Genomic DNA, 24,881 nt, shown 5'->3' with positions numbered 1-24,881 from the left:
TTGCTTTATGTTCTTGTTAATACTTGATATTGTTGGTCTTTTTTATTTTAGCCATTCTGGTGGATGTGTTGTTTAAATTTGCATTCTCTGGATTATTAAGATGTGGGCACCTCTTTACTTCATTTGTCATTTGGGTATCCTCTTTTGTAAAAATGACAATTTAAGTCTTTTACTCATTTTTAAATTTTTCTTATTGATTTGTAAGAATAATTTTTATATTTTCAAAACAAGCCCTTTGTGGATTGTATGTGTTGTAAATATCTTCTCCAACTGACATTTTCATTCTCCTCATAATTTATTGAATAAATAATTTTTTTATGTTAAACCCATTCAGTCATAAAACTTCTTTATGGTTAGGGAATTTTAGGTCCTATTTAAGAAATTCTTGTCGATCCTAAGGTCTAGAAGCTATTTTCTTATATGTTGTCTCCTAAAATCTTTATCATTTTGCTTTTCATATTTAGATCTGAACATCCATTTGAATGAGTTTTGCATATCATATCATATAGAGAGTCAAGAGTCATCGGTTTCTATAGGAACATCCAATTGTCAAAGTTCCACTCGTTGAAAAGAAAAAGACTGCTTTCCCCACCGCATTGCAGAGCCACCTTTGTCATAAATCATATGCCCATATATTTGGGCGGTGGATCTGTTTCCGAGTTCTGTCTCTGTTGCAATGGTTCACTGGTCTTCCTTAAAACTCAGTACCTCACTGTCGTAATTACTGTGATTTGTAATGAATCATATTATCTGTCAATAAGTTCTATCACTTTATTCTTTTTCTTTAAGATTTTCTTGAAGATTGCCTTGGCTATTCTTGGCCCTCTGCATTTTTAAATAAATTTCAGTCCCCACGACATACAAAATTTTAGCAAAGCTGCTGATATTTAGAGAATACATTAAATCTGTAGATCAATTGGGAAGCATTGACTTATTTTAGGATATTAAGTGTTCCATTCATGAATATGCACATACCTCATTTTGTTTCTGCCAAGGTCTGTGTAGTATTCTTATATCATTTTTCATTAGATTTTTCCACTAGGTGATTAAATGAATTTTTGGTTAAGTAGTATTTTTGTTTTTATTTTTTTCAATGAGATAGCATTTTAATTTTCATCATTTATATATAAACACAGACTAATAAAACACATAAAACAGTAAACTTTCATAGTTAATATTTATAGGTGCATAGTTTTTCATGCTCATATGTTTTTAAGTATTGTATATATTAACAAATTTCACAACATATTATTCTTAGAATCGTTAAAAGACACCTGGAAATCTCATAATGTATGAGAGTAAATCACAACTTCTCAACAACAGCAACAAAAAAATAATGCAACATCTCCTCATTTGACCAACATCTCCTCATTTCCCTCTCTGCCTAGCCCCACCATTCTACTCTTTGTTTTTGTGAGTTTGACTATTTTAGATTCCTCATATAAGTGAGATCATGCAGTATTTGTCTTTCTATGTCTCGCTCATTACACTTAACATAATGGTCCTCCAGATTCATCCATGTCGTCACAATGGCAGGATCTCCCACTTTTAAAAGGCTAAATAATATCCCATTGTACCAATATTCCACATTTTCTTTATCCATTCTGCCGACAAACATTTAGGTTGTTTCTGTATCTTGGCTATTGAAAATAATGCTGCAATGATTATGGGAGTGTGGATATCTCCTTGAGATATTGATTTTGTTTCCTTTTCCTATATACCTAGAAGTGATATTTCTGGATTAAGAGGAGTTCTATTTTTAACGTTTTTGAGGACTATCTATACCGTATTCCATAGTGGCTGTACCAATTTATATTCCCACCAACAGTGCACAAATGTTCCCTTTTCTCCACATCCTTTCCAATGCTTGCTGTCTTTTGATAATAGCCACTCTAACAGGTGTGAGGTGGTATCTCTTGGTGGTTTTGATATGCATTTCCCTGATGATTAGTGATGCTAAATACCTTTTTATGTACCTACTGGCCATTTGTATTCTTTTAAGAAATATCCGTACACTTTGCCCATTTTTTGGTAGAAAGTGGATTATTAGGAATTTATTTTCTCAGTGTTTAAAATTGAGATATGATTGACATATCATTAGTTCGTTTCAGGTGTACAGCATAATGATTCCATATTTGCATATCCAAAATGATCACAAGAATTCCAGTTGATATCATCACCATACATAGTTACAAAAATTGTTTTTCTTATAATGAGGACTTTCAAAATCCACCCTTCTAGTTACTTTATTTTTTTCTCCTTAGCCCATCAAATATCAAACCAGGTCTGATATTCATGTAGTTTTATCACTTTTCTATTGGCTAATGTTTCCATTGTATATTTTTTCCATCTTTTTACTTTTAGCATTTCTCATCTTTCTATTTCAAGTGTACAGCTATATTAAGCACCTCTGGTGCCCTATCTTATATTCTCACAGCGCGCTATTTACTTGGCCATTGCTGCTGTGACCAGCTTCGTGCCATTGTAATGTGTGGCCACTCATTGGGTATATTTGGCTTCCTACCCAAGGAAATACCCATACACAGTGTGAAAGAATGGGGAAGGTAATGTGCGTGGAGGTAACTCCTGACCAGTAGGGACAGGATCTGGTGGATAGAGGCTCCTCACATATGCCCCTCAGAAGGTCCAGCAGCATGGAGGTCCCAATCCCCAGTCACGGTGACCAACTGGACACCACCTTTACATTGGCTTGCCCTCCCCCACTCCCCACCACCAGCTTTCTTGTTTATGGATGCTTTCATGCTACAAGACCATATGGCCTGAAAAGCCTAAACTATTTATCATCTGGCCCTTTACAGAAAAAATTTGCTGACTCCTGTTCTAGGGACGACAACATGCATCATTAACTTAATGTCTCATAGAATTCGGTATTTCTGCCACTTCCTGAACAAGTCCTTAAAACAGTTGAACTTCACGCACTTGCCTCATGACTAATCTCTATTTTTAAATACCACAAAGTCCTTTTAGTGTTCTTTTATATGGTCAATATTCATTTAGGTTTACCCACATACTTACCATTTCATTGCTGTTCATTAGCTCCTCTGGGCCAATTTTCTATTTTGGATCATTTTTCTTCTACCTAAAGGATATTTTTTAATGTTTCCACTAGTGCAGAATTTCTGATGACAGATACTCTCAGTTTTTGTTTGTTTGAATACATCTGTATTTATTCTTAATTTTTGAAAGATATTTTTACTGCATATAGAAAACCTAGGTTGGCAATTATTTTTATTGGCCCTTTAAAGATACCATTTCATTGTTTTCTGGCTTTCATTGTCATTTTTGAAAATACAGCTATTTATTGTTGCTATTCTGAAAGTAATCTTTCATTTCTTTTCTTCTGGCAGCTTTAAAGATTTGTTTTGTGTTGGTCTTTTTGTCTGTCTAAACCTTTAGCAGTTTTATTATGATACACTTAGATCCAAGGTTTTCTGTTTATTCTTTTTGGCTTTTAGATTGCTTCTTGAATCTGAGACTTGATATTCTTTGTGAGTTTAGAAAATTCTTAGCTACTATATTGTCTAATACTGCTTCATTTTCTGTCCTTTTTTCTAGAACTTTCTAAGCATTCTCTCATTGGTCTCTTTTGCTGTTTTCTGTAGTTTTCCTATCCCTGGCTCCTCCTTGTTTCATTCTGAATATTTTGTTCTGCTCTTTTAGTTCACTAGTTCTCCTCTCAGATATTCCTGATTGGCTGTTAAATACATTTAATCACCTAACATAATGAGAATTTGGGGTGATTCTGAAGGGACTTAGTCCTGTGAGGTTGGTTCACATACTCTGATGGTGTGTAGCCTTGTAGCATCCAACCAAAAGGGGGCAGCAGTAGTAGTTTCTAGAGCTCCTTCTCCTAGTTTTTATCTCCTAGTCCCATAGCTGTTTAAAGTCTGCAATATTTTGTTATGTAACATATGTGCCAGTTGTAGGAAGAAATTATTTTAGCTAGATCACTAGTACTTGTACTTCATGCCTGAGTTGTAATATAAGCCATAAATGAGAAATCTCTTATTTTACTAGAATCTTCTGACACCAAATGACCTTCTCCTTTAAAAAAAAAAAAAATACACGCAAAGATATTTGAGATCTTTCTGAATCTGCTTAAAATATATGGAAATTAAACTTCCAATGTTTTGCTTCATCAGCAAAACTTTAGAACCCATTAATAAATAACTACAGGAACTGAGCTCTATAAATCAAGACATTTGTCAAGTATAGCTGCTATTGCATGTCTGTAAGTGTCTGAATTAACTAAAAATTAAAGACTGGGAGGGGGGGGAAGGGAAAAAAATTCTGCCCAGAAGTTATTCCATCTTAAATGATAGTAAAGTATAATTATCCTTTTTTTCCTTTTATGATCTAATCTAGCTTCTGTGGTAATGGTGTATGTTCAATAAATGTTTAATGGATGAAAGAAATAATTTAGTTTACATTTTCACTGTGGGCAGAATAGGAAAGCAAATTTAAGCCCAATATTAGAAAGAACTTCCCAGTTATTAGAGTCTTCCAGTAACAAAAGGGGTCTGCTTTGTAAGTAATAGGTACCCATCCCAAGGAATGATTACCAGACCATTCAAGTTCAAATGTTCAGCTTTAAAAATCACTTGTCAAGAGACTGTGGAGATAATTACAGGTTTGGCATTAATTTGGGTCAGATAACCTCTCAAGTTTTTTCCAGCCTTTAGTTTCTGGGATTTCAGTTTTTGTTCCAATTTAGTCTTCTTTCTCTCTTTGCTTCCTGGTTTCTGACAGTGTGATCTGAATTATGGAGTGTAGGCCTTGTGACACATCTTCATAAAGAATAGGCCAGTCAAAAGTACTGACAGTTAGAAACAGGGAGTATTAAAACAAGCTCACTTGGCAGTCTGACATGGTGAATACATCTTTGCTTATCAAAGGCAGTCATGGGTTCTTTCCAACAGAGTAATCATTCAGGTAAGAGACTTTAAGTCAATGGACACAGGAAGATTGACATGTCTATATAATGACAGAAAAAAAATTGACATAGTTGAGTCATTAGGAGAAATGATATCAGCAGTTGAGACACTTCCTTGTAGACAAAAGTGGTATCTAAAATTTGTTCTCATTTATGTTTTCACTCATTCATTGAATCAGCAAATATATTTTGAGAACCTAGAGTAAGAAAAGGTATGTCAAGGATCTACTTTGTTTGGTGATACTTCTCGACATTTCACAATGAATTTTCTGAAAACTTTCTAGGGACTTAATATCTTTTAGAATGGAATGGTGTCTGCTTCTATGTTGGGGAAAAAAACATAAACAATTCAAATATTTTTTTCTTTTAAAATGGAGTACTGTTGGAGAAGATGAGGCCCTAATGAGCAGACATATGTAGGGGCTACCAGGAATCAGACGAGCACACTAGTGGCTGTGGGCACTTTGCTGAACAGTCAGCCTGTTATCCCTAGCTGCCACAATCCTCACCTGTTCTATATTTTAATTTTTTTCTATTTCTAATTATATCGCGTGTAATTTATGCCAAAGAAAGATAGCAAGTTAATTACAATTATGAAATTAAATAACTTTTCAGATTCACTTACTTCAGAGTCATCTTTATGAAACCTAACGTTGCACTCGATCAAAATTCTTAAATATTTTACTTAAGTTTTCTGTAAACCTAAAACTAGGTTTTTTGTTTTGTTTTTTTGTTTGTTTTTAAAGATTTTATTTATTTATTCATGAGAGACACAGAGAGAGAGAGAGGCAGAGACGCAGGCAGAGGAAGAAGCAGGCTCCATGCAGGGAGTCTTTTTGTTTGTTTGTTTTTAAAGATTTTATTTATTTATTCATGAGAGACACAGAGAGAGAGAGAGGCAGAGACGCAGGCAGAGGAAGAAGCAGGCTCCATGCAGCGAGTCTATGTGGGACTCGATCCGGGGTCTCTAGGATCAGGCCCTGGGCCGAAGGTGGTGCTAAACCGCTGAACCACCCAGGCTCCCCCTAAAACTGCTTTTCTAAAGAGTCTTTTACATCTATTCAAGCTGGGAGATTTAGGAAAGTAGTGTTGGTACCATAAAATACCATAAAAGTAGAAAAAATTAAGCAAGAAAAGAATTTCACTTAGGGAAAAAGGTGTGGAGTTTGATTTTGGCCTTGCTAAGTCACAAGTAACATTAAGACTAACAGGTAGATGTTATATAAAGCATTTGAAAATACAGGACTTAGATTCTGTAGAAAGTTAGTGCTGAAAATGCAGATTTGAGATCTGTCGACTAAAGGTAGTGGTTGAAACCAGAACAGTAAAAAAAGAATGAGAAGAGAATGAGAATCTGGAGAAATGACCTAAAAACAGTAACATGATCTAAGCCTCAAGGAAAGCCCCCACTTGTGAGCTTAAGGAGGAAAAAATGTGAACCAAGAAAGTAAATAAATAAACAAATAACATAAAGTTAAAGGAGGACCAAGACAATCTAGAATCATGAAAATCAAGAAATAATAAACATGACTAAAATTTTTTTGAGCACTTACCTTGGATCAAATTTGTGCTATGTATTTCACATACATTAACTTATTTAATCTTTATAGTAACTCAAGGAGGTAGGTCTGTATATCTTTATTTATAGATGAAGGCACAAGGCTTTGCAAAATTAAGCCATATGCCTGTCACTCAGCTGGCAAGTCCTAGGGAAAAAACTGGAATGTATGTTCCAGGGTTCATTTTCCAACCTATGGTCTCTAGAGTGTACAAGACAAACCACTGTGGTATTGGAAGAAAATGTTAAAATTGCAATTATTTTATCTCTTCCTTTTTATTTTCATTTTAAAAAGATTTTATTTATTTATTGATGAGAGACACAGAGAGGCAGAGACACAGGCAGAGGGAGAAGCAGGTTCCATGCAGCGAGCCCAATGTGGGAATCGATCCTGGGACCCCAGGACTCAGGTTCACACCCTGAGCCAAAGGCAGACGCTCAACCACTGAGCCACCCAGGTGTCCCTCTCTTCTTTTTTAAATAGCATTTTTTATGTATATTTTACAACATGCATCCTAATTAGTATGGTGATAACGTGCATATTTCCTAAATTAATAGGTACCTATTTATTGGGGTATATGCTCAAATAATTTACTAATGTAAATTATTTTGGATGTAAAAAAATTGGGAATCATTTCTTTAAACTGCTATACAAAACTGCCTTTTTATCTTGTCCCATCTTCAACAAGAGACTACATTCACTTTCTATGACCATGATGTCTTTGAAATGCAGTATTAGTTCTAATTGAGCTAAGAAAGTTTATTTCATCTGTTCTTTTCAAGTCATTCCTTGTTATTTTCAGACATTTGTGAAAGCTTTTGGGTTAATTGGTTCTTTGTAATAGTAAAAGGGACACAGGCCTTAGACCAAACAGACCTAGGTTCTAATATCAGCTTTGATGTTTCTGACCATCCGACCTCAGACAAGTACCTCATTTCTCAGAGCCTCAGTTTATTCCTCTGGAGATAATATGTACCTTGTATTGCAAAGTTTACCAATATCGTAAGAAAATAACTTAGCACTGGACCTGGCATATAGTAGGTACATTTATTTATTTATTTATTTACTTATTTACTTATTTATTTATTTGAAAGAGAGAGGGTTACATCTGGCGGGGGAAGGAAAGGAAGGGCAGTGAGAGAGGAAGAAAGAGCATCCTAAGCAGGCTCTGCACTTAGCCCCATGCAGGGCTCCATCTCATGACCCTGAGATCATGACCTGAGCCTAAATCAAGAGTTGAACACTTAACGGACAGAGCTATCCAGGTTCCCCTATAACTGACAGTTTTAAAAGGGCAGCAAAAAGTAATAATAGGAGCAGTACTTGTTTACTGAGAGATTAGTTATAGTCCGATCATCAAGTCCTCTCTAAAATCTGGTCACATAGAGCTTTGAAAAAGTTTTGTCTCTACTGTTCTTAATTCAACCTGGAAACTTGTTTGAACATGAACAAAAAGTATTTTCCAGAAATATAGAAGGCACTGCATGTAGCTGTGCAGGTTGGGGAATGCCATTTACATGAGCTACAGGCAGGCCTCATAGATTTTGTGGTTCAGGTCCAGACCACTGCAATAGTGAATATCACAATAGAGTAAGTCAGATGAAGTTTTTGGTTTCCCGGTGCATATAAAAGTTATGCTTATACTATACTGTAGTCTATTAAGTGTGCAATGGCATTACGCCTAAAAAACTCAGCATACATACCTTATTAGTTTAAAAATATTCTATTGTTAAAAAAAAAAAAAAAAGGTCTAACCATCATCTGAGCTTTTAGCGAGGTTTAATCTTTTTGCTGGTGGAGGGTCTTGCCTTGATGTTGATGGCTGTTGACCGATCAGGGCGGTGGTTGCTGAAGCTTGGGGAGGCTATAGCAATTTCTTAAAATAAGACAATGAAGTTTGCCCCACTAGTCAACTCTCCTTTTCATAGATAATTTCTCCGTAGCATGTGGTGCTGTCTGATAGCACTTTACCCACAGTAGAACTTCTTTCAGAAATGGAGTTAATCCTCTGAGGCCCTCCTGTGCTTTATCAACTAAGTTTATGTAACATTCTGAATCCTCTGTTTTCATTTCAACAATCTCCACAACATCTTCGCCAGGAGCAGATTCCATCTCAAGAAACCACTTGCTTTGCTCATCCATAAGAAGCGACCACATAAAGTTTTATCACGAGATGCAGCAATTCAGTCACATCTTCAGGCTCTACTTCCAATTCTCATTCTCTTGCTAGTCCCCTCACATCCGCAGCTACTTCCTCCACTGAAGTTTTGAACCCCTTGAAGTCACCCATAAGGGTTGGAATCAGCTTCCAAATTCCTATTAATTTTTATATGTTGAGCTCTTATCGTGAATCACAAACGTTCTTAATGGCAGCTAGCATGGTGAATCCTTTCCAAAAGGTTTCTCAGTTGACTTTGCCCAGATCCACCTAAGGAATCACTACCTATGGCAGCTATGTATTTCTTGAATAATATGTATTAACACAAAATGTGTTTCTTAAATAATAAGACTTGAAAGTTGAGATTGCTCCCTGGTCCGTGGGCTGCAGAACCAGTGTTGTTCTGTAGCAGGAATGAAAGCAATGTTAATATCACTGTACATTTCCACCCAAGCTCTTGGGTAATCAGGTGCATTGTTAATGAGCGATAATATTTGAAAGCCATCTTTTTTTCTGAGCGATGGGTCTCAACAGTAGGCTTAAAATACTCCATAAACCATGTTTTAAACAGATGTGCCATCATCCAGGCTTTGTTGTTCCATTTATAGAGCACAGACAGAGTAGATTTAGCATAATTCTCAAGGGCCCTAGAATTTTCAGTATGGTAAATGAGCATTGGCTTCAACTTAAAGTCACCAGGTGCATTAGCTCCTAACAATAGAGTCAGCTTGTCCTTTGAAGCTTTGAAGCCAGGCCTTGATTTCCTCTGTAGCTAAGACCTACATGGCATGTTCTTCCAGGATAAGACTGAAAATCTGCTGTTCCGTGTGAGCTAACTGCATGAATTATCTTAGCTAAATAACTTGCTAGATAACTTGCTGTAGCTTCTCTCTCAGCACCTGCTGCTTCACCTTGCATTTCTACTATATGGAGAAGGCTTCTTTCCTTAAGCCCCACGAACCCCTCTCTGCTAGCTTCAGGCTTTCCTTCTGCAGCTTCTTCACCTCACAGCCTTCACAGAATTGAAGAGAGTTAGGGCCTTGCTCTGGATTAGGCTTTGGCTTTAGCTTAAGGGAATGCTGTGCTCTTTTGATCTTCTATCCATGACTTTCTCCATATCAGCAATAAGCCTGTATCACTTTCACTTCCTTATCATTTCTGTGTTCACTGGAGTAGCACTTTTAATTTCTTTCAAGAACTTCAAGGTGTACCTTTATAATAGCAATGACTCCTCCTGTTCCTGTATGGAGCAATAGCCCTAGAAATGTGCTGGCAAAGACCCAGGGGGCCAAAGATATAGCATCCTCAACAGAACTAAAAGAGTTGAATGCCACTGCCCACACTTGCATTGGCTGGTGTGTTGAATGCTTGTCTACTTGTTTGATGTTCTTCACAGATCTGTACTCCCGACTTGGTGGTGTTCTTGGCTTGTGCCAATCAGAGGCTCAAAGAAAGATTACTGAAGCGCGCAGAGCAACAGGGGCGGCCTGATGACAATCTGAAAGCTACCCAAAGGAGACTAATGAACTTCAAGCAGAACGCTGCTCCATTGGTCAAGTACTTCCAGGAGAAGGGGCTCATCATGACAGTAAGTTAGCTAGACTTTTACATGTCCATTGTAAGAACCATCTTTTAGGTTTCTAATTAACCTGTTCGCATTTGGAAACCCTCTTTACCTTAAAAAAAAAAAAGTGGCTTTTCATGGGTTTTAGATACAATGGGAAAAAATTGATAATTTTTACCTGCTTTGCCTTTATTAAGTCAGTATGATAAAAAAATACTTTCACTTGAGTTTGATTTCACAAAAAAAGATAAATTTTAACCTTGGCTAGAATTCTGTTGCCCCCAAAGGAAAAAAAAAAGGATCTTTAAATAATTATTTGGATGATTTAAAGTAGTATTTACCCAATTTCTCGACTCTTATGTCTTTGGAAACCTAATAATATTGATAGACTTAAAGACACATACTTGACATAGTGTTACTAGACTTAGGTTGTAAGTCAGGTTTTATCACGATGTACCACATAAGAAAGTGAGATCCTGATGGCACAAAAAAGTCGCCTAAATGTTTGACTTGCTTTAAAGAAGTATTTCTATCTGAAAATGGAAGGCATTGATCTTTCTGTTCCATTAACGCAATGCTAATATTAATCTTTTTATAATTAGTTTGTTTTGTGGTTAATGATACTCAACGTACCAATGAAAGATGAGGCTAAATCATTATTTCATGCAGTTATTAGAATACGAGAAGTTAGAGGTGAAGATTCAGCTAAATTATGATCCCATAACATCAGAAATTCAAGTAGTAAAACAGAGGAGACAAAGGAATCATTGGCCATCTGAAGAAAACTTTTTATGGAAGAGGACCCTAACCTCAGGGCAGCTCCATGATAGTTGGATGGTGGCGGAGCTCAGCAGAACCCTCCCCACAACCCTTGGGTTTTTCTTACCAGACCAGAGATTCTTGTCTAGGGAGATTACAATGCCTGGTAGACAATCTGATGAAAATAATGCGTGCCTTTCTTAATAAAATGCAGGTAAGGTTTTTTGGGGTTTTTTTGTTGTTGTTTTTTGTTTTTTACAAATTTTAGGTAAATCTACTGAAGCTCATCCACAGGGCCCCTATGACCTAGCAATTACTGGATACAAAAATCTCATTAGACTAAGATGCCCTGAGATCTGAGACAGTCACAACACTTGAATAACAATCTCTTTGCAGTCTTTCTAGCACTATAAAGAAATATTTATTTGAGTCAAAGTTGTCATGTCAGGGAATTGTAAATCTGATCTGAAAATTGTTCACAGTGCTAGAGTTCACTTCATGGTCTTCAAGAGACATTGAAAATAGGAAAGATTCAAGAAAATCAGAGTGGATGTTTCTCTGGCTATTTTTGTTGAGATTGTTCTCTGTTTCTCTTGCAAATTATCAATGCTGACTTCGGCATTGTGTCATGAAAAAAGAAATTTACCCTCCAGACCAAACCCCCAACTGCAAGTGCAGAGCCAGAGTTTTAATTGATGTTTGCAAGGCTAAAAGGTATTACCAGAATGTCTCTGATTACTCCCTGCCTGTCACATTCGTCATCACAAGCAGAGCAGATTTCCCAAATGAATGCAGAGTGGGGATTGTTAATTTACTAATATTTTGCATGGAGGTGAAATGCCATTGCCTGTAATTGAGGGAGTCAATAACAATGTGGATGACAGCCTGTAACCTCACTGCTAAAACCAAATAAGCTTTAGGATAAATGCCTCTAATTACTGAGAGACTTGCCTTGGAAAGTCACCTTTTGAAAAGCGGTGAACACAAACACAGGCGAGGCTCTGCGGAATCGAATTAGAAAATTTTGTCTGTCAAAGGAGCAAGTATGGCATCCTGAGTCACATGTCCTCCTTCAGAACGTGGATCATAGTTTGGTTTTGGAATTAAAATATATTTCATAGCATTTCTGCTTTTAATAGTGAGTTAAGTAATAAAAAAAAATCATCTTTATTAATCACAACCATATTAAGATTTTAATTTTAAAAACCGGGAGTTAATAGATCAAACCCAAATATTTCCTTTTCTCTGTAGTTTTTTTCTGTTGCTCCTCCCTGACCCTCTTAATTGATTCATTTATTCATTTAGTAAATATTTATTGAGAACCATGGGGTGCCAGACACTCTGCTAGGTGTTAGGGATACAAAGCTAAATAAGCAAAAGGTAAGGATCTTTTTTTTTATTCCCTGACGTACTGCAAATTCCTAGAACAGTACCTACCTGGTTCATAATGTGCTCTCAGTAAATGAACAAAGCGTACAACCTATGGGGAAAGAGATTACTAAACAATGAATTATTTAATGTGATGACTGTCGCAAAGGAAAGTGTACAAGGAAGGCATCCTCACGTGTGTCACGTATTGTGTTAGGAATTGAGTCCTACCCACAAGTAAGATTAATCATTGGTCTGGGTGTGAAGTTCTTAAAGGCCATGTCCCTCAGTCCATCTGAGAAACTTAATTTTGGTGCTTCTCTTCCCTTGTTCTTTGGTTTCTGAAACTCTCACTTGAAATCTTATGCTCCAATGCTCTGTAATAAATTCATGATGCTCTAGGACTTGGTCTCCATCCGTAAATTGGAGATGACATCACCCACCATGTAATGTTCTTTGGGTGAGTCTCTACGACTCAGATGCCTGACCTGTGAAATGGGTATAATCATCCATCCTATCTCAGCGTAATGGTTAGGGAGTAAATGGATGGATATCAAGTGTTTAGAACTGCCTGGAACGTTGTAAGGACAGTTTAAGTGATTAATACTGTTCTGTTATTCTTGTGTTTCTTCCTCTCTCATCCTTCCCCTTCTCATCCCATCTTTCGGAACCTACAATTACCACTAACTACGCTCTGCTCTTTGAGGACCTTCTGTTGCCCTTTCTCCCATAAATAGTATTGAAGAAATCCAAAATAAAGAATCTAGGTTTTAAAATTTTCATGCCAAATTCATTTTTTTCTTTAAAAATATCTGTTATCAGTTTTTAAATTGTCCCATTGTTTTTTTTTTTTAAACTTCTATATTGTCTGTCTAATCAAACCATATAATGGCTGTGTCTGAGTAGTGCAGTTGGGTTGTGGCAAGCATCAACTCATTGCTTTTTCTTTTTTACTTCATCATTGACTATACCTATTGGCAGATTTGACTAAAAAACAAACCCAGTGTGACTGAAGAGAAAACCTAATCAAAACAGGAAAATATGCTGTTATCTGAGTAGTACTGTATCTTTTTTTTTTTTTTTTTTAAAGTACTTTCTTTTTTTTTTTAATTTTTTTTTTTTTTATTTATGATAGTCACAGAGAGAGAGAGAGGCAGAGACACAGGCGGAGGGAGAAGCAGGCTCCATGCACCGGGAGCCTGATGTGGGATTCGATCCCGGGTCTCCAGGATCGTGCCCTGGGCCAAAGGCAGGCGCCAAACCGCTGCGCCACCCAGGGACCCCCAGTAGTACTGTATCTTACTGACATGGTTCACATTACATGGGTCTTTTCATTTTTATTCTTTTTTAAAAAGATGTATTTATTTATGAAAGTGAGAGAAAGTGAGAGAGCGAGTGAGCCCTCAAGCAGGGAAGGGGCAGAGGGAGAAGCAGACCCTGCTGAGCAGGGAGCCCAATGTGGGGCTCAGTCCCAGGACCCCGAGATCATGAACTGAGCCAAAGGCAGCTGCTAATCAACTGAGCCACCCAGGTACCCCAATTTTTATTCTTTCATTATACTTGCCCATATACAGCCATCTGTGCTATGGAATCACAAGGCTAGGATATTCGGGACTTCATAGAATCTTCTCAAATTTATATGTTGCTTTTTAACTTACTGTAGAGTTGGATGTAATTGCTCATCATGTCTTTTACAGCTTGATGCTTCTAAGTTAGGTGCCCTGAGTTCCCCCAAGTGTGTTAAGAGTTTTGTTCTGAAGTCTGAGTATTACTGGGACCAAGAAAGCTGCATCTGTAATCTTACTGAGTAAACTCTGTTTCATGACATTTGGAAGCATTTGGACTGGATGCAGCTATATAACTCTTGAACAAAAATTTCCCTTCTTTAGGTTTTTCAGGTCTCAATAGCATGTATGTGTCATGATCATTTTTTTATCTTAATTTTTAAAGCTTAAAAGAACCCTAGTCTATTTTAATCATCCTCGCTAAGTTGGATGAAACTTACTGAAGAAATAGTATTAGTGAAGACAGGTCAAGTTTCTGTAAGTTTGATGAACTCTTTAAAAAATATCCATGGTTTCGTTCATTGTTTTAAGAAAAGGGTCTTCTAAGATGGTTGAAAAATAATAGGGTAAGATGTAAACATTTATGTTGTTTATTTTCCAGAAGGCACTGTGCTGTCAATATTCTTTGCAGCCAGGGAAAGGGTTACACACTTGTGTGTATTCCTTTTTTTTTGATTGATGCTTTTATTTTCTTTTGGTAAATACCCAGTAGTGGGATTTTTGGGTCATATGGTATTTCTATTTTTCATCTTTTGGGGGAATCTCCATACTGTTTTCCATAATGGCTGCACCAATTTACATTTCCATCATTAGTGCATGAAGGTTCCTTTTTTCCACATCCTTACCAACACTTCTTATTTCTTCTCTTTTTGAGTTTAGCTATCCTGATGGGTGGTACCTCATTGTGGTTTTGATTTGTATTTCCCTGATGATGAGCATCTTTTCATATGTCTGTTGACCATCTGTAAGTCTTCTTTGGAGAAATATCTGGGGTTTTTTTTTTTTTGTATATTTTTTATTGGAGTTCGATTTGCCAACATATAGTATAACACCCAGTGCTCATCCCGCCAAGTGCCCCCCTCAGTGCCCATCACCCAGTCACCCCCACCCCCACCCACCTCCCTTTCCACCACCCCTTGTTCGTTTCCCAGAGTTAGGAGCCTCTAATGTTCTGTCTCCCTCACTGATATTTCCCATTCATTTTCTCTCCTTTCCCCTTTAATCCCTTTCACTATTTTTTATATTCCCCAAATGAATAAGACCATATAATGTTTGTCCTTCTCCGATTGACTTACTTCACTCAGTGTAATGCCCTTCAATTCCATCCAGGTTGAAGCAAATGGTGGGTATTTGTCCTTTCTAATGGCTGAGTAATATTCCATTGTATACATAAACCATATCTTCTTTATCCATTCATCTGTCAAAGGATATTGTGGCTTCTTCCATAATTTGGCTATTGTGGCCATTGCTGCTATAAACATTGGGGTGCAGGTGTCCTGCCATTTTACTGCATCTGTATCTTTGAGGTAAATCCCCAGCAGTGCAATTGCTGGGTCGTAGGGCAGGTCTATTTTTAACTCTTTGAGGAACCTCCACACAGTTTTCCAGAGCGGCTGCACCAGCTCACATTCCCACCAACAGTGCAAGAGTGTTCCCCTTTCTCCACATCCTCTCCAACATTTGTTGTTTCCTGTCTTGTTAATTTTCCCCATTCTCACTGGTGTGAGGTGGGATCTCATTGTGGTTTTGATTTGTATTTCCTTGACGGCAAGTGATGCAGAGCATTTTCTCTTGTGGTGGTGGCCAAGTGTATGTCTTCCTTGGAGAAATGTCTGTTCATGTCTCCTGCCCATTTCATGACAGGATTGTTTGTTTCTTGGGTGTTGAGTTTGATCAGTTCTTCATAGATCTTGAATCCTAGCCCTTTATCTGATAGGTCATTTGCAAATATCTTCTCCCATTCTGTAGGTTGTCTTTTAGTTTTGTTGACTGTTTCTTTTGCTGGGCAGAAGGTTTTTATCTTGATGAAGTTCCAATAGTTCATTTTTGTTTTTGTTTCCCTTGCCTTCATGGATGTATCTTGCAAGAAGTTGCTGTGGCCAAGTTCAAAAAGGGTGTTGCCTGTGTTCTCCTCTAGGATTTTGATGGAATCTTGTCTCACATTTAGATCTTTCATCCATTTTGAGTTTATCTTTGTGTCTGGTGTCAGAGAATGGTCTAGTTTCATTCTTCTGCATGTGGATGTCCAATTTTCCTAGCACCATTTATTGAAGAGACCGTCCTTTTTCCAGTGGATATTCTTTCCTATTTTGTTGAATATTAGTTGACCATAGAGTCAAGGGCCCATTTCTGGGTTCTCTGTTCTGTTCCATGGATCTATGTGTCTGTTTTTGTGCCAGTACCACACTGTCCTGATGATCACAGCTTTGTAGTACAACCTGAAACCCGGCATTGTGATGCCCCTGGCTCTGGTTTTCTTTTTCAATATTCCCCTGGCTATTCAGGGGTCTTTTCTGATTCCACAGAAATCTTAAGATGATTTCTTCCAACTCTCTGAAGAAAGTCCATGGTATTTTGATACGGATTGCATTGAATGTGTAAAGTGCCCTGGGTAACATTGACACTTTCACAGTACTGATTCTTCTAATCCATGAGCATGGAATATTTTTCCATCTCTTTGTGTCTTCCTCAATTTCTTTCAGAAGTGTTTTGTAGTTTTTAGGGTATAGATCCTTTACCTCTTTGGTTAGGTTTATTCCTAGGTGCTTTTGGGTGCAATTATAAATGGGATTGACTCCTTAATTTCCCTTTCTTCAGTCTCATTGTTAGTGTATAGAAATGCCACTGACTTCTGGGCATTGATTTTTTATCCTGCCACACTGCCAAATTGCTGTATGAGTTCTAGCAATCTTGGGGTGGAGTCTTTTGGTTTTTTTATGTACAGTATCATGTCATCTGCGAAGAGGGAGAGTTTGAATTCTTCTTTGCCAATTTGAATGCCTTTTATTACTTTTTGTTGCCTGATTGCTGAGGCTAGGACTTCTAGTACTGTGTTGAATAGCAGAGTGGACATCCCTGTCGTGTTCCTGATCTTAGGGGAAAGGCTCTCAGTGTTTCCCCATTGAGAATGACATTTGCTGTGGGCTTTTCATAGACGGCTTTTAAGATGCTGAGGACTGTTCCTTCTATCCTTATACTCTGAAGAGTTTTGATCAGGAATGGATGCTGTATTTTGTCAACTGCTTTCTCTGCATCTATTGAGAGGATCATATGGTTGTTGTTTTTTCTCTTGTTGATAGGATCAATCACATTGATTGTTTTACAAGTGTTGAACCAGCCTTGCATCCCGGGGATAAATCCCATTTGGTCATGATGAATAATCTTCTTAATGTACTATTGGATCCTATTGGCTAGTATCTTGTTGAGAATTTTTGCATCAGTGTTCAACAGGGATATTGGTCTAAATTCTCCTTTTTGGTGGGGTCTTTGTCTGGTTTTGGAATTAAGGTGATGCTGGCCTCATAAAACAAGTTTGGAAGTATTCCATCCCTTTCTATCTTTCAGAACAGCTTTAGTAGAATAGGTATTGTTTCTTCTTTAAATGTTTGATAAAAATCCCCTGGGAAGCCATCTGGCCCTGGACTTTTGTGTCTTGGGAGGTTTTTGATGACTACTTCAATTTCCTCCCTGGTTATTGGCCTGTTCAGGTTTTCTAATTCTTCCTGTTCCAGTTTTGGTAGTTTGTGGTTTTCCAGAAATGTGTCCATTTCTTCTAGATTGCCTAATTTATTGGTGTATAGCTGCTCATAATATGTTTTTAAAATCGTTCATATTTCCTTGGTATTGGTTGTGATCTCTCCTTTTTCATTCGTGATTAATTTGAGTCTTTTCTCCCTTCTTTTTAATAAGGCTGGCTAATGGTTTATCTATCTTATTAATTCTTTCAAAGAACCAACTCCTGATTTTGTTGATCTGTTCTACAGTTCTTCTGGTCTCTATTTCATTGAGTTATGCTCGAATCTTTATTATCTCTCTTCTTCTGTTTGGTGTAGGTTTTACTTGCTGTTCTTTCTCCAGTTCCTTTAGGTCCAAGGTTAGCTTATGTATTTGAGTTTTTTTCCAATTTTTTGAGGGAGGCCTTTATTGTGATGTATTTTCCTCTTAGAACTGCTTTTGCTGTATCCCAAAGATTTTGAACAGCTGTATCTTCATTTTCATTAGTTTCCATTACTCTTTTTAATTCTTCTCTAGTTTCCTGGTTGACCTTTTCATCTTTTAGCAGGATGCTCTTTAACCTCCATGTGTTTGAATTTCTTCCAAATTTCTTCTTGTGATTGAGTTCAAGTTTCAAAGCATTATGGTCTGAAAATATGCAGGGGACAAATCCAATCTTTTGGTATTGGTTGAGACCTGATTTGTGACCCAGTATGTGGTCTATTCTGGAGAAAGTTCCATGTGCACTTGAGAAGAATGTGTATTCAGTTGAGTTTGGATGGAAAGTTCTATATATATATCTGTGAAATCCATCTGGTCCAGTGTATCATTTAAAGTCCTTGTTTCTTTGGTGATGTTGTGCTCAGAATATCTGTCATTTGCAGAAAGTGCTGTGTTGAAGTCTCTTACTATTAATTATTATTATCTAAGTATGTCTTTAGTTTGGTTATTAATTGATATACTTGGCAGCTCCCACATTAGGGGCATAAATATTCATGATTGTTAGGTCTTCTTGTTGGATAGATCCGTTAAGTATGATATAGTGTCCCTCTTCATCTCTTACTACAGTCTTTGGGATAAACTTTAATTTATCTGATATGAGGATTGCTACCCCAGCTTTCTTTTGAGGACCATTTGAATGGTAAATGGTTCTCCAACCTTTCATTTTCAGGCTGGGGGTGTCCTTAGGTCTAAAATGATTCTATTCTAGACAGCAAATAGATGGGTCTTGCTTTTTTATCTGGTCTGAAACCCTGCACCTTTTGATGGGATAATTAAGCCCATTCATGTTCAGAATTACTATTGAAAGATATGAATTTAGTGTCATCATAATACCTATTCAATCCCTGTTTTTGTGGATTATTTCTTTGGGCGTCCTCTTTCTTTTACAGGGTCCCCCTTAATATTTCTTGCAGAGCTGGTTTGGTGGTCACATATTCTTTCAGTTTCTGCCTATCTTGGAAGCTCTTTATGTCTCCTCATATTCTGAATGAGAGCCTTGCTGGATAGAGTATTCTTGGCTGCATGTTCTTCTCACTTAGGACCCTGAATATATCCTGCCAGCCCTTTCTGGCCTGCCAGGTCTCTGTGGAGAGGTCTGCTGTTATCCTAATACTTCTCCCCATAAAAGTTAGGAATCTCTTGTCTCTTGCTGCTTTAAGGATTTTCTCTTTATCTTTGGAATTTGCAAGTTTCAGTATTAAATGTCAAGGTGTTGAATGGTTTTTATTGATTTTAGGGGGGACCTCTCTATCTCCTGGATCTGAATGCCTGTTTCCCTCTCCAAATTAGGGAAGTTCTCAGCTATGATTTGTTCAACTATGCTTTCTGGTCCTCCGTCCCTGTCAGCGTCCTCTGGAACTCCAATTATATGTAGATTTTTCCTTCTGAGGCTATTTATTTTCCTTAACCTTTCCTCATGGTCTTTTAATTGTTTTTCTCTTTTTCCCTCAGTTTCCTTTCTTGCCATCAATTTGTCTTCTGTGTCACTCAGTCTTTCTTCTACCTCCTTAACCCTCATCATTAGGACCTCAGGTTTGGATTGCATGTCATTTAATTGATTTTTAATTTCAGCCTGATTAGATCTAAATTCTGCAGGCATGAAGTCTCTTGAATCCTTTTTGCTTTTTTCCAGAGCCACCAGTAGCTTTATAATTGTGCTTCTGAATTGGCTTTCTGACATTGATTTGTAATCCAAGTTCTGTAACTCTGTGGCAGAGAGTACTGTTTCTGATTCTTTCTTTTGTGGTGAGTTCTTCTTTCTAGTCATTTTGCTCAGTGCAGAGTGGCTAAAAATGAGTTGTACTGGAAAAAGGAAGAAAGAAAAGAAAAAGGAGGGGTATCCCCTGGTTCTATATACTGTAGATCCCATGACTTCCCCTGGAACTTTCCAGCGCTGCTTGGCCAAGAACTTGCTCTTCCCCTGTCCTTCCAGCTGGTCTTCTGGGGGAGACGCTGCTGTGCTGACTCTCAGGTGTGTGCACCTGGGGGAACTGCCCAGCCCCCTGCTAGGTGCACGGCTCAGCGGGAGCTTTTTACCCTTGAGGCCCCTGTGCCCTGGGGGCCCCACTCCGTCCCAGGCACAGGATGACACCAGGAAGACCAACCCCACTGGCGGTGGCCTGATCTCCAGCCCCGGAGTCAGCTCCCCCAGTAACTACTGCAGTCTCCCAGTCCATGCTGGCCTGAATGCTCCGGGGGGTGGGGGCGCTGACCTGCACAGCACAGGGGCACCCGGCAGCAGGAGTGTCCCCACTGTCCTGGGCCCTCCCCGCCTCCCCCCGGACCCGGGGGCGCCCAGCAGCAGGAGAGTCCCTGCCAACCTGTGCCCTACCCCCCACCCTCCCTCACTCCCCCTTACCCCCCACCTGGGGGCCCCACTGCCCTCCCCCCCCCCCCCCGGTCCTGCCTGGTTTCCCTGCTGAGCGCCTTTCCCTCCAGGAAGAACTGGGTGGATCTTTAAGGTTCCTGCTTCTCTGGGGCTCTCTTGTACCGGGGCTTCTGACCCCTTAGCCCGGCTCCTCGTGGGGACCCCCTCCCCCACTGGATTCTTTTTTATTTTTTTTTTCTGCCTTCCTACCTTGTCAGACGCAAAACCCTTCCCTCTGTAGCCTGCCAGCTATTCTCTCTTTTTAAATCTCAGGTCGAGTTCGCAGGTGTTCAGGATGGTTTGAAAGTTGTCCAGGTGAGCTGGTGGGGCCAGGTGACCCGGGGAGCCTGCTCCTGCACCAGCTGGCCCCGCCCCCCACGTGTGTATTCCATCCTCCCCCTTCTCCGCGTCCCCCCACCTGGCTCCTGGACACCGGTGAGCTTTCTGCTCGGGCTGTAGCGTTGCCATAATAATATCCCATTACCTGAAAATACCACAGTTTAGCCATTCGCCTGACCGGCATCATGGTTGCTTCCAAGTTTGGGGAATTATGAGTCGATTTACTATAAATACGTGCAGGGTGTTTTGTGGGCACAAGTTTTCAGTTTGGATCAATGCCAAGGAACATGATTGCCAGATCGGGTGGTAAGAGTATGTTTAGTTTTGCAAGAAACCGCCAAACTGTCTTCCAAAGTGGCTGCAGTGTTTCGCATTCCCACCAGCTATGACTTTGCCTTCTTGTTGCTCCACGTCTTCACCAGCATTTGCATTTAGTATCATCGATGTCCCGGATTTGGGCCATTTTTATGGGTGTGTGAGTGGTATCTTGTTTCAATTTGCATTTCCTGAGTATCTTTTTTATTTTACAAGTGAGGACATTGTTGGGGGGAGCGGGGGGTGGGGGGAGGGAATATTATTACCATTGTTTGAAAGGCATTTTTTTGGGCTCATGCCCGACAAATCAGGAATCACGTGATTACAAATAAAGTCTCTAAATCCATTTGGCTTTAAGGAAGCTCTCAACATTTGCCTTGCTTTTCTCATTTTGCTATGGATTAGGGAATACTTCATTGCAAAGTGGCCTCAGTGCTGGGGAACCACTGGCGAAGAGAACACATGCTCATCAAAACCACAGTGTTGGGACGCCTGGGATGGCTCATTCGGTTAAGTGTCTGCCGTCAGCTCAGGTCTGATCCCAGGGCCCTGGGATTGAGTACCAAGCATTGTGTTCAGCTCCCTACCCAGTAGGGAGTCTTCTTCTCCCTCTGCTCCTCCCCATTGCTTGTGATCTCTCTCTCTCTCTCAAATGAATAAATAAAACCTTAAAACGAAAAAACCCCACAGTGTTGTTTATTCACCAGATATTGTCCCTGAGCCCCCGGGTAACCCCATTTGCCCCCTATCACTATCTTCAAATTAGAGAATCCCTCTATATTTTAAATTCACCTTGACACTATGTAATTCCCATCCCACCAGACACTTGTAGCCAAAGGGAAAGTAAACAGGAATAGTGAAAGTTAATTTAGACAGAACTGCTGAATAATTATTTGTTAAGTAAATTAGTCTCCTAGGACTCAACACTAGCATTTAAACACAAGTGCACTTATATCCCTGACCTGCCCGAGTATAGCCCTTGGTTTATTATCATCATCTCCACTAGCACTGCTGCACCGGGTGGTAGAAAAGAAATCTGAACAGCACAACCCTCAGCAGATTCACCTAAACATGAGAAAGGCACTGAAGATACTTCATGACGGTTCTCCCAGACAAATCCGTTCTCCTAAAATCACTAAGAGGAAAATTCTATCACTGCTTCTCAATACTTGAGGTTGATGAATTTGTAAATAGGTAACCTAGTGAAGCTGTATTTCCTTCAAATACCAGCACTTACTGTATTCTGTTTAAATATTCATTGTCATGTATCCAAAAGGCCCATTAATTCCTGTTTGGTGGGCTTAGCAACTAAGAATACGGTTAAGGAGAAGTTTTCAAAGGTTAATAAAGGCTATGAAGGTGTTTTGGCAAATACTTGGGTGACAGTGGTGTATATATGTGCTGGATACATGGCCTTCTGAATTGTTTTAATTTTTTTAAGATTTTATTTATTTATTTATGAGAGACATGGAGAGAGACAGACAGAGACACAGGCAGAGGGAAAAGCAGGCTCCATGCGGGGAGCCCGATGTGGGACTCGATCTCAGGATCCCTGGGTCACGACCTGAACCAAAGTCAGACACTCAACCGCTAAGCCACCCAGGTGTCCCTCTCTGAATTGTTTTAAATTCAATTAAAAAAAAAAAAAAACTAAACAGTGCTGTCTGGCATGACGCCTGAAGCTGATAGAACCTCAATGGGAAGAGCCCAGAGGAAACATGAGAAATTGAATAAAGGACAGCGGGTGAGGAATCACACTGTGGGCATCGGGCACTTAGAGAAGCCTACTGTGTGCGGAGGCGGCAGGAGCGCTGCCCTGGAGAAAGTCCTGCTGCTTCCATTCGGACAGTAGCATCGGTGGATTCGCGGCACACGTGCCATCTACCTTTTAGCATAGATATTTGTAATCCTGGGTTGAAAATACCCAAAACTAAATTAAAAAGTGAATATGATTACTTGCATTATTATTTTTTTTAATGATTTATCTATTCATTTGGGGAGCGGGGGAGCCTAAGCGGTGGGGAAGGACAGAGGCCGAGGCCAGTCGCAGCCCCTCCCCGTGAGTACGGAGATGACATGGGGCTCGGTCCCACGACCCTGAGATCATGACCTGAGCTGCTGTCACGAGTCAGACGCTTAACCTACTGAGCCACCCGGGCGCCCCCCGATTCCTTTCATTGCTGCGGCCTCTCACAACGAAAATACGTGCTGTGATTCCAGTTTCCTTCTCTGATCTTTGGCATAGAAAGGAAAATAAAAGCCCTGAGAGAGAAAACTACCTGCTCACGACGTGCAGGCCGCATGTAGCAAAGCAGCATCCGCCGTCCTGGGAGCAAATCAGGCTGCTTTGGGACTGGCCTCAGGATGCTGGGGGGGTGGGGGGGGCAGGCGGCTCCGGATCTGCAGCGGCTTCTGGGGCTCCGGCCCCCCGACAGGCCAGCAGCAGCTCGCCCCTTCTCCGCTCCCGAAGCTGGCTCAGGGTCAGTGCCGTTCACACGCTGCACACAGAGAGCAGACCACGGGCCTCAGTGGCCGCATCTCCTTGCAAAGTGGGAAATGCTGCCAATTATGCGACAGGTCCAGTGTCAGCGCCTGGTGACAAGGGAGCACTCACACCGCTCCGGGCACTATGCTCGATGTGCTGCTTCATGCGGGTGTTTACGGGGAAAATGAGGATGAACATGCTTCCTCCTCCAAAAGAATATAAAATATTTTTCTGGTGAGTGTATTGCTTCAGACACCACGAAAGAGAGTCCAGAAACCCCCAATGCACGACTTTTAAATCATCTCAAGTAGGGCCTGACATAACCGGGAACTGAGTGATGCTGGGCAAAATCGAGATAATAATCGAGGGAACACATCTGAAAGATTCACACGAAGAAAATTCCAATTCCAAGAACCACGATGGGCACGTCTATCTAAGATTATTTTAGTGAAGCTTGTGCCACTTTTATGGGATGGGCTTTCACGACAGCTTTGTCATTTTTAAATTTAAAAAATTTTTAAATTTATTTTGTTTATTTATTTTTTAAACATTTTATTTATTCATGAGAGACTCAGAGAGAGAGGTAGAGACACAGGCAGAGGGAGAAGCAGGCCGCATGCAGGGAGCCTGATGTGGGACTCGATCCCAGAACCCCGGGATCACGCCCTGAGCCAAAGGCAGACACTCAACCGCTGAGCTACCCAGGCATCCCTTTGTCATTTTTTTTTTAAAGTAAAATGAAACTAAGAGATAGTTGGTAGCTACATTCCGTGTCATACTAACAGCATCCTATAAATTCTTGCTTCAACCCTATAGTTCATGACAGGAATATATACAACACACACAGACACATTTTCAGCTGGTCATGTTTCCAGGAGACACTGGGGTCAGAAAAATACTTTTGACAAGTGTCAGTGAACGTTCCACACTTCTAGAATTAGGTCTTAATTTACTTTATTTTTTTTTAAATTTTTATTTATTTATGATAGTCACACACAGAGAGAGAGAGAGAGAGAGAGAGGCAAAGACATAGGCAGAGGGAGAAGCAGGCTCCATGCACCGGGAGCCCGACGTGGGATTCGATCCCGGGTCTCCAGGATCGCGCCCTGGGCCAAAGGCAGGCGCTAAACCACTGCGCCACCCAGGGATCCCTTAATTTACTTTAATATGTTATATTGAGACTTACTGGGACAATGGGTAAGAAAATCATGGTTTTGGTTAAGTTCTGGACT

General features: G+C 39.6%; 1 protein-coding gene across 2 annotated transcripts in view; it reads left to right on the top strand.

The window, feature by feature from the left end:
- The window catches only part of AK5 (adenylate kinase 5), a 233,552-nt gene that overhangs the window by 39,266 nt on the left and 169,405 nt on the right, over positions 1-24,881 (top strand). For both annotated transcript variants that reach the window (XM_041747046.1, XM_041747045.1), the window contains exon 6: positions 10,068-10,259. In XM_041747046.1, coding sequence (XP_041602980.1) covers positions 10,068-10,259 — 192 coding nt within the window. The remainder of the gene's footprint in view (positions 1-10,067; positions 10,260-24,881) is intronic.

This window comes from Vulpes lagopus, chromosome 3 (genome assembly GCF_018345385.1).
Source record: "Vulpes lagopus strain Blue_001 chromosome 3, ASM1834538v1, whole genome shotgun sequence".
Classification (NCBI taxonomy): Eukaryota; Metazoa; Chordata; class Mammalia; order Carnivora; family Canidae; genus Vulpes; species Vulpes lagopus.
Note: the sequence above shows the minus strand (reverse complement) of the source record. Positions and strands in the feature narration are given on the sequence as shown.